The 16,963-nt window shown below is 47.8% G+C and overlaps 1 protein-coding gene across 2 annotated transcripts in view; it reads left to right on the plus strand.

Annotated features, from left to right (window-relative positions):
- Nucleotides 1-16,963, plus strand: part of gus (splA/ryanodine receptor domain and SOCS box containing gustavus) — a 44,702-nt gene continuing 27,739 nt past the window's right edge. The window contains exon 1 of one of the 2 annotated variants that reach the window (XM_065427529.1): nucleotides 1-192. Coding sequence is in view for 1 of the 2 variants with exons in the window: in XM_065427526.2 (XP_065283598.1) it covers nucleotides 15,433-15,563 (131 nt within the window). In the remaining variant the exon portion in view is untranslated. Of the gene's footprint in view, nucleotides 193-15,335; nucleotides 15,564-16,963 lie in introns of those variants that run through there. The other variant, XM_065427526.2, reaches the window with a different exon arrangement.

The following is a 16,963-nucleotide window of genomic DNA, read 5'->3' on the forward strand; positions in this document are numbered from 1 at the left end:
GGGCCATGTCTGTCTGCGGTTTTGCTCCGGATTTTCGGCTCGCCTGCCCAGTCGTTCCCACTGTTCTAGCCGGCTCTCCATAGTCTCGGCGCGTGCAGTTCGGTCGTCCCCGGTGAGACCAGTCAGCGCCAGGCTCTCTGCCAGGGGGCACGATCGGAGATCTGCGGGAAGCCTCCAACAACAACACAACAGGTGGCGTTACTCCTGTTTTCCATTTCAGCCATTTCTCGCGTGCGAAAAGTCTCTTCTCGCCACGAATAACGAATTCGTTATTACAGAAGCCTAACCTTTCTAGCTAGCTCGGCTTAATATGTTGTTTTAGTGTCCCTTTAAAGATACACATAAATATGAACGAGTTTCGCCTGGTGAATTTTCTTTCTTCAAAATGTCATTTGCATTTACTTCGCGAAAATAAAAACATTCATGTATTTATTTGTGCCTCAAATGGCCCCTCAAGGGGTATTACGTGAGGGGTGGGACTTTTGTGAAAGGAAACATGTTTCATTGCGCTCCTTGAAGGCGGCGGCGCAGCGCCATGTCTGGAGAGAGGGCCGTTGCAGCAGTTTGCATGAAGAACCGAAGATGGTTGCGAGCTTGGCCAGGAGGATGAACAACTTCAAGCGCTGTGGCTTGCACTGCAAGATGATCGGTGGCTACAGGAGTGATGGCAGAATTACCGAGCTGTGAATGATGGAATTTGAGAAATGCAAAGGCGGGATATTTTACGTAGGTCGAAAAGTTGGCACGTGCTTTGAGTTGGGTAACACTGGAATGATAAGAAAAATAAGAGCAAGAACTGAGCCTAGCTGCGCGGGTATGAACGCTTTCAAGGGTTTTAGATAGGCCATATTGGTAGGTATCCCATATTGAGCATGCGTACTGTAGTTTTGGACGCACTAGAGTAAAATAAGCTAATGATTTGACTGAGGGTGCAGCTAGGCGCATGAAGGTTGTTTATTAGAGCGAAAAATGAAGGGCCAAGTTTCTCTTTGTTAATTTCACGCCGAAACCGCAACGCCGGACCGATAGCACGATGTCGCCAATACTGAAGTATTTTCGCGTGTTCTGGCAGTGTTTTTAAACCTGAAGGCTCGCCGTTTGAAGCTTTTGGCTCCTTTGTAATGAAATGTAATATTGCTTATCGATACCCGCCGCGGTTGCTTAGCGGGGACGGTGTTGCGCTGCTAAGTACGAGGTCGCGGGATGAAATCCCGGCTGCGGCGGCCGTAGTTCGATGGAGGCGAGATGCCAAAAACGCCTCTGTCCCGTGCATTGGAGGCATGTTAAAGAACCCCAGGTGGTCAATATTGGCGGTCCCCCACTACGCCGTGCCTCATAATTACACACACACAAACACGTATATATATATATATATATATATATATATATATATATATATATATATATATATATATATAGTGTAAATAGAGGAAGAAGGCGCTCAACACATGACCTAATTCGAAATTTCACCTTCAAATCATTGCCTCTCCCACCTATAGGGAGGCAATCTTGGCATGGCTTGTGGCGACGTCAAAAAATGCGGGGCCACCGTTGTCATTGCTTCGAAACATTCCAAAACCACATGCCTACCGAGAAGATACACGTCCACCGCTGCGCACACGGAAAAGCGAAACCGTGGTCAATGTTGCCGGACTGCTGCTATGTATGGTGACTGAATTTTTTAACGGGTCTTGAAGGCCTTGAAGAAGACAAGTCCGCTTGTCGAAACGTTGGCTCCTGCTTTCACCTTGTTCTCGGTTTGCTCATCGTCAAGCGTATTTAGAAAGGTGAGGAGCAGAACTTCGCCATTATCTTTAGTTGCCCAACAGTTTCTATGTGTGTACCGACGCACGCACGCAAACAGACACACACGCACAAGCGCTTATGGGTCCTGGCAAATATACACACTGAAGTAGACGCACGTATGAAGCGATTTATTGGCGTTTCGCCTGGGCTCCGACCGAAACGTAAATAAATCGCTTCATACGCGCGTCTACTTCACTGTGTATATATGTGCGATTCTAATTTATACCTGCAAGTTTAATAATTTCATCACACCACCTAATTCTCTGGCGCCCTCGACTACGCTTACGTTCCCTTGACACCCATTCTGCAACTTTAATGGACCACCTGTTATCTGCGCTACGCATTACATCGCCTGCCTAGCTCCATTTTTTCCCTCTTAATGTTGACTTGTATATCAGCTACCCCCGTTTGCTCTCTAATCCACACCGCTGTCTTTTTATCTCTTAGCGTTACACCCTTAAAAATAAAGTTAGTAAATAAGTAAATTCACGCGTTGACTAGATACTATCTAGTACTATCAAGCGGCTAGTAAATCTAATAAGGGTTGCCTTTGCTAGGCAGAAAGGTTTCTTAGTAGTTTTTACGAAGTAACTAGTTAGCCGCTACTACCTCGTCTAGCCGTGGCCTATTATGCTCCGATTGTGACAGTCTTATGCAAAATTGAGGTAAACTGTAGTGCTGTTCATTATGTTGTACTAACGGTTATGTACGACGTCGTAGCACACATATATGCAGACAGTAGGCTTTAGGAATTTGGACACAAAGCTTTGATTATTTATAGATACATAGGTACTGACCGGTGTAACACATACTCCCTCAAACTAGGGCTACAAATACTCTTGAAGCTGCTCTTGAGCAAGTGTCGCGTAGCACCTTTGTCGTTCTGTATGTGTCACACAGGGTGTCTACCAACCGGGAAAACTGGCAGTTCTCTGGGATTTTGAATAGTGGCGAAATATTCAGAGAAAACTCGGGGAATTTGTGCTTCTATGAGGGAAAATTCGCTGTCGTTTTATTGAAAGGGAATGAAAGTCGCCCTAATGCTGGCTCGAGTAAAAGAGAGGAATCGTAACGAATTGTCTTTGATGCCGTTTCGTCGGCTGGAGAAGTTGCTAGTGCATAGTCAGCGACCGATTTTCCGGACTCCCGATTTTCGGGACATGCCCGTTAGTGCGGGCGGCTTCGTGGCACCACCACGTACTTTATGGAGTCAATGTGTTAGAACGCCTGAAATTTCGGACGCCAGAACCTTTCGCCGTCTGATTTTCCTGATTTTTTTTGCCGTGACCGCATGTCCGGAACGGCATTTGTCAAAGCCAACACCGCCGTTTTGATGATCTCGCCGCCTCGAACCGGTGCTGTGGCACGCAGATCCGCTGGCAGCCGTAGCCACCACCAACGTTACTAGACAGTCTGGTAACGTTGGCCACCACCGCGGCAACGCGAGGCCTAGCCGCATCGACGTTCGCTATTAAGGTTCTTGCCGACCGGTGCCGTGATTTTGATTTAAAGAATTCGCCGTTGTCAGCAATGGTACCGACTCCTCCTGTGTAATTGTCGCGATTGGCTTCGAAGATTAGGATACGGCGCGTTGCATAGTGCCGGTTTCCGAAAGGCAGCTTCGTCTCAGCACAGCAATGTTACGCGGCGAAGCGTACGTGAATTATTGCGGTGAAAGCTTAACAAGCGTGGAAAGGGACAATAGTCACGGGACACAGTAAGTATTCCCTATTTATACACGCGTGCACCCGCCGTCTTCGGTGACAGTACGAGCACCGGTATGGCTAATAAGTGTACTGGCAGACCTTCAGAGCTTTTTCGGACGTTGACTGTACAACTGACCAAGAGGATGCATCAAATGGTCTGTGAGGCGAACGCGCGGCGTTACGAGGTCTAGAACAGAAAGGACCGACGCATTGAAGAATGATCAGAAAGGAAACTGTGCCGCCTCTTCTTTGAAGGAGCATGAGCTCAAAAAGCAAAGTGTTAACTGACGCCGAGATGCAGGTGACCCTCATCCAAACCAGAATAAACCCTCTCAAGCAGTGAAACGCTACACTGAGGTATTGTGCGCAGGCTGAGATTATGGCAGGACAGTTGAGGTTTACTTACCAGCTGCTGAGAGAATCTCATTTGCGACAAAGTTTGGGCCTAATAGCAATGTGCTTGCTATCAGTTGATAGAAATAGCTCATTTTCGAAAATATTTGCTTCTGTATGCATCTCTCTTTATTCGTATTTGAAAATGTTCCCCTTGATTTGCAATGGGCGTTATCATTTTCTTTTTTTTTTTGAAGAAATTCTCTGTGCATTTTACTAACCCATCCCTTCAGTTTTCTATTTTGAATAAATTAAACACTACTATTTACTATTCAAACAAGATTAAGTCGTTTTTTTTTTAACGTGCTTACTAGAGAGTGACAGCATCGGGCGACTTGGTGTCAGCCCGTCTTGACATCACTCATCAGCACTGACATCAGCTCGTATTCCGCGTCTCTCAGGAAATTTTGCGAAGGGACTCGGGGAAAACCTAGACACTTAACTTAGACACCCTGGTGTGTTCTTGCGTATCGTTGCTTGTTGGCGATATGTAGTACGCGCTTACCCGGCGTCAGTGCGCGTTAATGTTCCTTGTATATAAATTACCTATATATATAACCCTTAATTGATGCCTTAATATGTAGCGAAAGGACGTGGTTCTCTTTTGTTATATATATTTGTTATTTTACTTATGCTTTTACAATACCATCAGCTTCATATGACAATGCAAGCGGCACGTATAAATCGAATAGGCGCCATTGTATTGTTGGTAATTATGTTTCATTTGCGATAGTAACTGCACTACCGAGGTGCTATTTAGTTAGTATGTTAGTGCTTTTTACTAGCTTCAGCAGGTAGTGAAAAGTAATAATCATCGTTTTACTACCTGCACTTAATAAGAAGGCAGTGTTTTATGCGACAAGTAGCGTGTTAGTATATATTTAGTGAATATTACTACCTTTTTTTTTTTAAGTGTGTACTCCTAACATTTTTCGTTCCATCGCTCGTCGCGCCGTCCTTAACTCCTGAAACTTCGTTAACCTCCAATTTTCTGCCTCATATGTTAGTGCCGGTAGAATGCAATGATCAGTCATTGATCCCGGCTACGGCGGCCCATTTCAGTGGGGCGAAATGCGAAAACACCCGTGTACTTTTAGATTTGGGTACACGTTAAATAACCCCAGGAGGTCCAGATTTCCGACGTCGCTCACTACGGGGTGCCTCATAATCAGATCGTGGTTTTGGCACGTAAAACCCCACAATTTAAATTTAATCAGTGATTGTACACTTCTAAAGGATAGTGGGAAGCTCCCGGTCACGATTTGGTGATGCCTGCCATTGTGCCGCAACCCATTTTTATTCTTTTGTAAATTTCCGTCTCGTGATCAGGGTCTTCTGCGAGTAATTGACCTAGATAAACGTACAACTGCACAGACTCTAGAGGCTGAGTGCCAATCACAAATTCTTGTTCTTTTACCAGGCTATATAACATTGACTTTTTCTGTCATATTAATCTTCAAGCTAGTCCTACACTCTCTCGGCTAACGTCCTCACCCATTTCTTGCACTTCATCCCCAGTGTTGCTCAATAGAACAGTGTCATCTACAAACTATAGATCGCTGAGATATTCGCTGTTGAAGCTCACTAGTAATTTTTCCCAGTCTAATAGCTTGACTACTTCTAAGCCTGCATTGGAGAGGTTGTGTCTCCTTGCCTGACCCCTTTCTCGATAGGTATTTTTCCACTTGTGGAGAATGAAGGTAGCGGTGAATTCCCTATAGATAGATATTTGCTACGATATTCACGCATACTTCTCGCACCCCTTCGTTACGCAGTGCCTCCATGACTGCTGAAGCAACACAGAACATTCTTAAGAACTTTGCCCTGAGCGCACACTTTTTGTCATACGTACGCACATTAGAAGCAGCACACAAGCAGCAGCAAAACTTGGAACAGCTTAGGTTGAAAAACAACACATGCATTCTCTTTAGATGCACGGGCTTTACCGTGCATATTAGCTATGTTAATTAAACATGCTCGAAACAAGCACTTCACGTACTGGTGGTATACGGTGTCGTGCGCTGCCCCAAGAAGGCAACGGAAGGACCGTTACAATTTTTTCCCATGCATTTTTTTTCCAATCTCGCTTCACGGCATCTTTCAGCACAGTTAAAACTTTTTCGCAAACATTTATTTTTTCGTAGAACATGACGCAGCGTTCGTAAAATCGTAGAACGAGCTTAAATGAGTAAACTTTACGAAAAAGAGTTGGCAAGTATGCTGACGTGAAAGCAACGAATTCACAACGGCTTGTCTCATTGTTTCTGTTGCATGTCAGCGTGTTGGGCTGCACATGCTTTTCCTTTCCTTGATTGAGTTCTTGTGCTCTGTTTTGTGTTCTCAGCCTAGTCGCTCAAAATTCATGTTCACGCGGTGTACCCGTTTGGTGCACGATGCTCGGTAACATTTTATGTACGTTATATAGAAGGCGCGTTGCATTTGCAAGTGAAAAAGGCGGCGCTATATTGTCCGTTATCTGCATGGCGACGCGAATACCTCCGCAAAGAGCCATTGAAATCACGAGTGCTGGCCTGACCTTACGAGCCCAAGGCGCGCCTCTTGAGTGGCGGAGACAGCTCGCCCGATAAAAGGCTGGTAAGTATTTGCTGCCTCTACCGAATGCACTCGGAAGAGAAAAACAAAGAGGAAATTGCCTGGGGGCTGGTTTGTGCCATGGCTAGCATTCTACCCTTTAGGCTTAAAAATTTTTTTTTTGTACACGCCTGAGAGAAGTCGTAGCTGAAAACTGTTTATTAATTCTGACCACCTGTTCTGCGCACAGAAATATTTCACACCACAATGGTTTGACAGCGATATCTATTAAAGGTTATTTCATGCTTTTCTCGTGTCGTCTGTCGCGGCTGTGTATTTGGCACAGGAAATCTACCACTCCCCCCCCCCCCCCCCCTCCCAGGAAAAGAAACGATTTGTTCCCATCTTATCCTTTAAAGGGGAGGGCGCTAATATTACGAACGAATTAAGCACACTTCATACACCCACAAGGGTTTTGAAACGCAAAGTGTGTACATAGCACCGCGCAATGAAGCTGCCATGAAAAACAAAGCGGTGCCAGTGCACGACTTGGGCTCGAGAAAGTGCGCTATGTTCTTCGTTGTTTATGAGAAACGACTCTTTTGTGCCGGATTAATCCACACCGTTGGGATATTGCGGCTGTTATATGCGGTTATAGATATTTAAAAAAATCAAGGTCACATAAGGCTATGGTCACGTATTTTTACACCGCCAACGTAGAAATTATATAGATGACTGGGCAGGGACAGCAAAATGACATTGTTCGCAAGCGCACACTTAACGCGCACGGTGTGTCAATGCCTGATAACCGTAACATTAGCGAAAGAAACATGCCGCTCCCCTCATCACCACGGGCCATCACATGGGGCAACGGCCCCATGTGATGACCCGTGGCGATGCCCAAGCGTCTTAGTTGACTTGTTCAGCGGCCGTAATTCCACATTTCACTAAAATGTGGCTAGTTTTACCGCAGTTTGACTGAACGGGCCGGTGTTAGTCGGTGCTTAGTGTTTTATTAGCGCATGTAGATGTATAGTACGACGTAAGCCCATATACTTATAATTTGCGACAGGTTACGTTATAGAGCAGCAGAGTGAGAGTTGCTAGCCGAAATTTACTATCGGATATATCTGCGTGGGGAAGCAAGTTGTCCGTGTCACTGGCGCCGCACGTATACGTGCGCTGTAGTACGTTCAGACAGCGTGTGCGTTCACCTTTGAACTCTTTCCTTGCTCCAGCGGTTGTGACACTAGAGAGTTTTAGCCCAGCGGGTTTACGGCCAGCGGAGCGGAGCGGTCTCCACCGTTGCGCCAGCGGAGCGGCTCGCGAAAAAAGAATTTTAGCCCAGCGGATCACCCGCTCGAGCGGGGTAAAGAGCGGGGCGCTCTGCTGCCCCACCTAGTGGTTCGAATAGGAGTTACTGAGAAATGAAATTGAATTACGCTTGCTTTTATTATGCAAGAAATGTTGAATAAAGATATATTACATGTTCTCAGTGCATTATTTGTTAATAATGTACTGAGTACTAATGTACGGGTCAGCGCGGCAGTCGCCGTCTTCGATGCAGAACTGCCGGCGTTCATGTTCGCGGCTGCCGTCTTGCATTTCCCATGCACGCCCGCGCGCTGCGTATACCCTCCGCTGGGGAGTGCTTTCCAGCGGGCGTAAACGCTGCTCCGTAAAACCGCTGGCCGCCTCAGCGTGGTGCGCATGCGCAGTCGCGTCTCCGCTCGCCCGCTCCGCTCCGCTGGCCGTAAACCCGCTGGCCGTAAACCCGCTGGGCTAAAACTCTCTACTGCGGTGGTCGCATTGTGCGTCACGTGTTGCGCTGCTAAGCACGAAGTCGCGGATCAAACCCCGCCCGAGGCGGCCGCATTGGGTGGGGACGAAATGCAAAATCACCCATGTAGTTCGATTTTGGTGCACGTTAAAGGGCCCTTCACCAGGCACCATAGCAAATTTGGTTATACGTTGGAAGTTGTTACGTGTCCTCTCGGGAATGTTCTGCCACAAAAATTTTTCAAATCGGCTCATTAATAGCTGAGATGGAAGCCTTCGCAAGCGAAATCCCTTCCCTGCGTTCTCCCATACGACACCTCGAGGAGCGCGTGACGCATACGTCACAGGCCCCGCCTTCATTTCTTTTCTCGTCTTTTTTTTTTTTTTCGGCACTACGCATTTTCGCTGACTTCGCGCGGTGCACGATTTTGAGCGCTGTGCACAAGGAAGCATAACTAGCGGTATCATTCAGCGCTACACGAATACTGAGGCAGAACAAGCGGATCGAAGAGCATGATCACGCGCTGGAGCACGGTAGAAAATGGCATAGTTTCGGTACCTGCGCACGTGACCGCACGACCGTGGGAACAAGCAGACGAAGCGGAAGTACATCTCAGTTCCTTCGGTTCGAAGTAAAACAAAAAACACTCAGACATTCCGTTTGTGTGTTTTATTACTTCTCTAAACTTAAATTCGGTAATTCAAGCAACAGATCGCACAGATATCCTGAATAATTCTCGAAGTTACGTGTCGCCATGAGTGACGTCTCACTGCAGACACGACTACGTAGGCGCAAGGGCACGACTACGTCACCGTCGGGATTGGAGCGCGGCGGCCGCGAGGAGAATGAAAAGCGGTGTTCGGTTGAAACTGCAGGTCTTTCCGCGGCGCGTACCGATGTAATACTTTGCTGACACGAGCGTTATCGCTCAGTGTGCGATCTGCGCTTAGCTCAAAATGGCCAGGTGTGGTGAGGGGCCCTTTAAAGAAACCCAGGTGGTCAAAATTAGTCCGAAGTCCCGCACAACGGCGTGCCTCATAATCAGATCGTGGTTTTAGCACGTAAAACCCCATAATTAACATGGTGCGTGACGCCCTCGTCACATGAACTACAGGCTGCAGTGGGTGTATATATATATATATATATATATATATATATATATATATATATATATATATATATATATATATATATACACTGCAGCCTGTAGTTCATGTAATGTAATAAATGTAATGTTTGCCGTCGCTTTAAGATGCTCAAATTATTTGTTGTTCATTCCGCTTAATTAGATAATTAGCCTCAAATAATTAATCAACTTCTCAAATATAAGTAGATGAAAATAAGTGGCAATTAGCAAATTGTAGAGCAACATGAAAAGCTCCCGATACAGCTTTCTATTTCTCAATACGTGCTACGTAAAAGTGTTTTTCCGAGCGTGAAAGAAGCCGGCAAATCCACGTAGAACCACCGCGCGACTGGCCGCTCGAGGCACTTTGTGTGTATTCGCGGGCTTCTTTCACGCTCGAAAGAACGCTTTTATGTAGCAGATATTGCGCAACAGAAAGCTGCATTGGGGGCGCGCTCCACCATTGGAAAAGCTGGCGCCACCGTCGGCGTGACGTGGCATGAGGGATCACGTGGACACAGCGGCCGCGTCGGCTGCTTCGGAAGCGCCGAAGAGAGCTGAAAACGAAAGTTTAAAGTTTCACCTGCGCTGCGGTTCTGATAAAGTGGCGATGCTTTCCCGCCCTGGGTGTCTGCTTGACATTTGAAATCACTATAATAGGTAGTGGCTGCCTTTGGAGGTGTGCAGCATGGTAGGCTACTGCTCGGTGCCGCAGGGCCGGACGTACAAAACGGAGCCCGCTGTCAGCCTTATTCACACGTAGCCGCAGGACCAGGAGCTGCGTGAAGCTTGGCTCGCGAAACTTAGAACCGGCAAACAGCCATTGGCTACAACTCGGGTATGCAGCAAGCACAGACGCGCGGAATATTTCTGCTACGGCGCCGGGACTGCGATATTCGGTGAGTAGCAGAAAATGCGCACTGATTCGCCCGCGCTCCCTGCCCGGCCAATGTCACGACGGTTTGGTCTATGAACTTGTTGATGGTGGACACTGGCAAGTTCACTGGTTTAACAATAATCATCATGTGTCTTGCTTGCGTTTCTTTCCTTGAGAACGCTGTGCTCGCTACTTTCCTGTCGAGAATGCTCTGTCATGCTGATAACGGGCATGCCGTTCGTGACTTGAAAGTACCGGGCTCGCCGCGTTAAAGGATATGCGGGCAAGACAGATGACGATTATTGTTGTGTGGCAAATATACACCCCAAAGGGTGCAACTGTTTTTAGTGTTCCTCTCTTTAACACTCTTTAAAAAAATTAACCCTTTGAGACTTATCTTGTCCCACACCAATAACCGTTATCTGCCTTGGCCGCATTTCCTTTGTTTAACGCTGTGCACCCGGTACTTCCAGATCACGAATGGCATGCGCATTATCAGCATGACAGAGCATTCTCGACAAAAAAGTAGCGAGCGCTGAGTATTCAAGAAAGGAAACGCAAGCAAGGCAGATTATTATTGTGCGACAAGGTAAGCCCCAAAGAGTGCAGGCTTTAAGAGTGTAAATCATATTTAGTGAAGGTATCAATGTTTTGCGTGGAGAAACATTTGGGATTCATTTCACATTACACCCTTGGCAAAGTCGTACACCTCTGAATGTAACTACAAAATTAGGCCCTTCATACAGGAATAAAATCCCTTCACCTATTGTAACGAACACCACTAATCTGTGACTGACTTTTTGCTAAATAAACGAAGTCAACGAAAAACTTTTTTGCGACCGCGCGTGTATCAACACCATGACGCAAACACGGAACCAACCATTATTCACTAATTATCGCCGATTTATTAATAGAGTGACAGTGTTAACTTGGTGTACCGCGCGGTAATTATAAGGCAAGCTGCGCAGGTTACAGCCCACTTCTCGAGACATCGTAGAAGCTACTTGGCTCTTTCCCTAGCGCGGCTATTGGGCTTCGTAAGCCCGCTATCGATGGTTTGAAACGCCGCTTTCGAGATCTTAGCCACGCTCACGGACGCACTGTGGCATCGGGCTTGAAGGAATAGAACTCTGTTAAGCAGATCGTTTTTAAGGCGAAAGCCTTTCTAGGCCCATGGTGAAGTTTGTCTCAGCAGACCTGACCGACGGAGTGTCCGCTGAAGCGTCATCACGCCATATGAAGGCAGATTAAAGAATGAGAAATAATTGATAGTGACAGTTAACGAATGGTAACGCTATAATAGAGATTGGTAGAGGGTAATAATGACTAGTAATTACTAATAATGACTCCGAAATGACCAATATGCCTAACGACAACTTGTAACGACTACAATTCATGAGAAATGACTAAACATGTTTAGTAATGAACAGTACTGACTAATAATGACTGAAATGACTTGTAATGACTACTAATGACTATGATATGGCGAACATGTGTAATGACTGCTTGTAAGGACCACAATTGATTACAAATGACTAAAAATGCTTAGTAGAGAACACTAACGACTAAAAGAGAGAAGACGAAGAGAAGAGGCAAAGAGAAAGAGGCGAATGATAGGAGGAGGAAGAGTAGGCTGTCGCCGTTCACGTCTTAAAAGAGATTTTGAGAGACCCTGTAATTTTCTAACCGCTTGGCGGTGATTTTTGAACGTGCTCTGAAGATTCGCGATCGTCAAAGTAGAATGCAGAAATGTGCGCCTCCGGAAGGTGCGCGCGTGCGCTTCGAAAGATCACAGATCTCGTGGTTCCGCTGCAAGTGATTTTGTCGATGGATCGAGCAGCAGCGATGACGAAGCAAACCAGCACCGAAGATCGGCGGCCGCAGTCCCGTTAGTTCCGCCTCTGGCTTTGGCCTGCCATTGTTGTTGCTTGGAGTGTCTGCCAAGATGGAGACATTGAAACTTCTAGAAACGCTACGACAGGAAGACCGAGCAGGAAAGAGTTTACTACAAGACATGCAACGTTCCGCGATGTTTTACACCGAGGAGCTGCTTCGCCGTATGACACGCCCAACTACAGGGCTTGCCGTTAAATTTTTGTAGGGGAAGGCCTGTTCAATAAAAAAAAGTTTTTTTTTTTTTCGGAGATAGTGTCTATTAGACGGCAATACGTTTTGTATATGTCATCGTTCTTACATTTTTTTTTTCTTAGTAGATACAAACGTGTCTTTACAAGCGTCGTTCGATTTTATCCCACAATCTTGATTCTGGAAGAAAAGGGGTTAATCGAGGTGCTCGATTTTTATTAATCGTATCATGAGAAGCCAACAAACAGACTCCAAGAAAAACATACGGGAAGTTACTTGTACTTGCTAATTGAATTAAGGAAATGAAAAAGAAATAATGGAAATGAAAGTGGGAGAAAAACAACTTGCCGCAAGCGTCTTCGCATTGCTCGCACTCGTAATGCGTCTACATGATTCATCGTGTGCAGAGAAGAAAAATGGTGGAAATATATTTGTTGAGCCGCGTACGTTGGCGCTTGGGCGAGTAGTAGCGGTCATAAAAGCAAAGTAAGACTTTGAAACAGGCCGGCTGAGAGCGCAGCGATGTTGTCTCCAAGCTCGCACCGACGCCATATCACAGGACACGCCATCGACGAGCGTAAATACTACTAATCTTGCTGACAATGTAATTATGGAGATTCACGACAAAAAAAAAACAATGCACGCGTCCGCGTGTTGTCCATCCGTACGGAGTAGCCGGCGGCGGGTGTGTTGCCACCTGGGCTCAGTCAGAACCACCTAGCCTGGCTGCGTACACGTGCTCCGGTGACATCATTCTCTGACGTCGCCGGTACTGTGTGACGTGCCCCGGGAGAGGTGTATTTCTACGGCTTCGTCGCCACCGTTCTGTTACTTGTGCTTGCTCTGACTCAAATTTAGGCTAAGTATCGCTTATTTGGTATTCGGCATAAGTAGTCAGACAATGTAGCCCGAAATTATGCCGTTGACTTTAACACTACTACTGTCAACGTCATACTTGCCACCTCTATCACCTCGTGTTACATTGGGCGCCTCGGAACAGAAAGCGCTTAGGAAAATTTTTATTTGCAATTAGCTGTGACATTTCAGTGGTTTCAAGCAGGAAAATAGTGAGGGGCAGTTGACATGTTTAGAAGCAGTTCGTTTGAACGATGTAAATCGACGTCGATCGATTCGGCCCGGCTTTTAACTTGGCACGGTTCAAAGGTCCGAAAAAGTATAGATGCTTTTTATTATAACTTTCGAATAGTTCACTTCTGCTGACTCGCTGTGGTTGAATTTCGCGATTCGACTGTGCTCGACCTGCTTCGATGACACAAAGACTGCAGCGCCAGTCGGAGTTTACACAGATCTGCGCGTGTCTGGTTTCGTTCTGTCTGGAAGACGTTTTATGGAACGGTGTATTCAGAGAATGCCGGCTCGGCGTGCATCTTTATGTTGAAGCGTGTAAACGGGTGAAACATGAAGAGTAGTATCCTTTATGCATGATTCATTCATGTAGTAGTGAATACGTTTCGTTGTTGCTACGACGGATAAGCAAAGCTTTGCCCTAGCATTTTTGTCTTGGAAAAATACGTCCAACTTCGTCGCGTAGCAACGGAGTTGTATAGTCGCATCACTCCACCAGCAACACTAGGTCCTCGTGTGTAATTTGTGTGTGAAATGTCCCACGGTTATGAGGCACCTAGGTATACAGGGGATGGCCAGGGCTATGCTACTGGGGTCGACGTTTTACAACACTATGGGCCTGCTACTCACCGGCGTTGGGTAAAATCAATGTCAAAGCGAACGAATAGCGTATCAGGGCGCGAAATCTCAAATGAGTCCTCGTCATGTTTCTTTTTTTTCGACCCGCTGAATGCAGGAGCATCGACCTGTATACTTTTCTTGTAGCGTCTATCACCTCATCATAGTTTACCCCGGCCGCGTGCGATGTTATATGTGCTTTTCTCGATCTGTCTGGCGGGATCCTCCCTCTTTAGTTTCGCTTCTACTGCGTTCTACCATTGAACACTTGAGACCCCATAAACGCCATAGAAATTTGAGAGCAATTATTACTTCTTTAATATCTGTAGCACTGGTCGATAGCGCTTGCACGAACTTGCGGCGACCGAGCTTGGTGTGAACGGACACTTCGGGTTCCGCTCTAACCGCTTCTTCTTTGGGGCGGAGCTTGTAGTTCGCTGGAAATGGCCACCATTACCCACGGACAAGAGGGAATTGAGCGCAGCGCTTGCAACGTTATATAATGTTACGCTGGGGCGACCGTTTTGCGACGTCATTAATGTCTCTGAACTGAAAGAAGTGCGACGCTCACTGCGTACCGCAGGCAAGAATTCGTAGTTGCGGTGCCGTTACGTGAGTCGCACGATGTGTGCCACGTCCTTTAATTGTCTTCGTGCATAAAGTGTCCTCTACCAACTCTGTCAAATTACCGACGGCTCATGCCGGGTATACGGAGTTGCGAAACTGGCCGTTTAGAGCTGCTTACAAGAGCACGCGAAACTTGAAGGCGGGGAAGGGGTAGGGCTTACGAAAACGCTACTCCGGCTTACGAAGGTTCATCACTCCGCGCGGCGGAAGTCCTCGTACTAAATTGCTCTAACTTGCTTTTCTCACCCCCCCCCCCCTTCCCCTCTCTTTTTTTTTTATTCTTCGTCGGATTGCCTTACTTTACTGTCTCCCGAGTTTGCTCAAGTGCATGCCCGGCCGGTGTAACATGAAACCGAACCAGCGCAACGAACGCGCGTCGGCAGGGCTACTCAGAGATTTGCGGCTACGTTGTGGAAACGTGTGGTACACATGGGATCGTCACGAAGCCGGTGCGCGAAAGAAGCCTCCGGGGGTCTGGAAGTCTCCGTCGAAAAACTGGCGCCGGAACCCGGCAGCAGCGCGGGGAGGAACGCGGGCCCGTTTTGGCAGTGCGTGTGCGGCATCGATCGCGGCGCCGCTTGCAGTCGAGGAGACGGTCCCCCGCGCTCGCTACTCGCGCCCCGTGAGCAGCTGCCGAGCGAGCAGCAGCGTCGTCGTGCCGCTAGCAGTCGCGTTGGCTCTGGTGGTCGCGTAGTGCGCCTATGCTGCCGGCGTTAGTGCGCTGCTCGCCGTGGTCGCGTAGCTTGCCGAATCGTGGTCGGCGCAGCAGCTAGAGATAGGCTTTACGTGGTGCGCGATGATGCCTCCATGTTCTGGGAGGCCGCCGCCACCGCTGCCGCCGCCCCTGGCCCTGGTTTCGCCTCTTGGGCCGTGGCTACTGCATGCGGGCCTGGGCTACGTGCCGCTCAGGCGAGAACCGCACTTCCGGTGAGAACTCTGCTGCTGCCTTGCGCCCGCCTCCGATTGAAGCGTGCGCGGTTGGCGCTATCTGGCGCTCAATCGCTGCCGATAACTGGCCGGCCAATCGGGCCAGATTGCGTCGTATTCGCGCATGCGCACGAGTGCCCCGAACGCCGTCACGCGGAGCTGAAACTTCGTTGCGTGGACCGACACCGCAATCGTTGTGGTTCGCTGCTGTGCATAGACTTAATTGGGAATTATCGTCGAAACGGTCCTGCTTTTGTGCGCATTTGACAATTACTAACCAGTGGTGACGCTGTGGATACTGCTGATCGCGCGCTCCCGTTCTTAATCGCGCCTAAGCCCCCGGCGTTTTCTCTGGTTTCTCTCTGCAGGCGGCCGGCGTTACCGTAAATATAGTGAGGAAGGGGGCGGAACCGCGTGCGCTGTCTCCGCCCCCCCCCCCCTTTCCTCCTCCTGTCCCCTGCCGCGCTCAACATTCTATTTCACGATGCGCTCTAGCTCGATTTGCCCATATGTTATGTGTTCTCGTTCATAATCTAACGCGCACATGTCGGTCGGCGCGTCTCGGAGTAAGGGGTCGATGTTGTCGTGACAGCTGCAATGTTCTTGCAACAGCATAGGTGTTTATACCGTAGCGATGGCTCAAGACTACAATATACTTGTGGGTCTGACTCCCAAAGCATGTAAGATGGGAGCGGTATGTAAAACCGCTCGTCTGCAAAAGCTTTTTGAAGCTCACCTACCAGGGGCGTAGCCAGGGGGGGGGGGGGCTTATGGGGCTTGAGCCCCCCCCCGAAATTTTTTCGCGCTGTCATGCGCCACCGACCAAAACAACTCCCGGCGCCGGAAATCATGCTCGATTTCGTCTAGAATGTCCTGAATTCATGCTCGAAAAGACATTTTTGCGCGAACATAGCGAAATCGGGCTGGATTTCGCGGAAACGCCCATGCATCGGGAGTCACATACAGTAACGCAAGGAGCCCCACCGAGCACAAAATTTCAAGGGCGTTTTGATGGCGAGCGGGCTCGTCTCGGCATCTCGTGGAGGCCGCGGAATCTACCGAGCGCTTGGATTTCAATTCTGAAACTTTGTGGGTATAAAGTTGTCATAACATTTTGATACGAAAGGTGCATTGACATTTCCAAAGTCGTGCTTTAGATTTTCGATTCCGGAATTTTGTGGGTTTAATGCTGTTGTAAACATTTGACGCCAAAGGTGCATCGACCTTTCTGAAGTCGTACATCGGGCCATACAACGAGACAAGCCAAATCAACATACTATCAGACAAGTTGACAAAGCGCGCAGCGAGGTCAGATGAGACAAAGCGTTGTGGTGGTTCATTTGTGCCATCAGGTCGCAGAAAAGAATACGAATTTTTTTCACCTGCGTCAAAGCATCCAT

The sequence above is a fragment of the Dermacentor albipictus genome, chromosome 2 (assembly GCF_038994185.2).
Source record: "Dermacentor albipictus isolate Rhodes 1998 colony chromosome 2, USDA_Dalb.pri_finalv2, whole genome shotgun sequence".
In the NCBI taxonomy this organism is placed as follows: Eukaryota; Metazoa; Arthropoda; class Arachnida; order Ixodida; family Ixodidae; genus Dermacentor; species Dermacentor albipictus.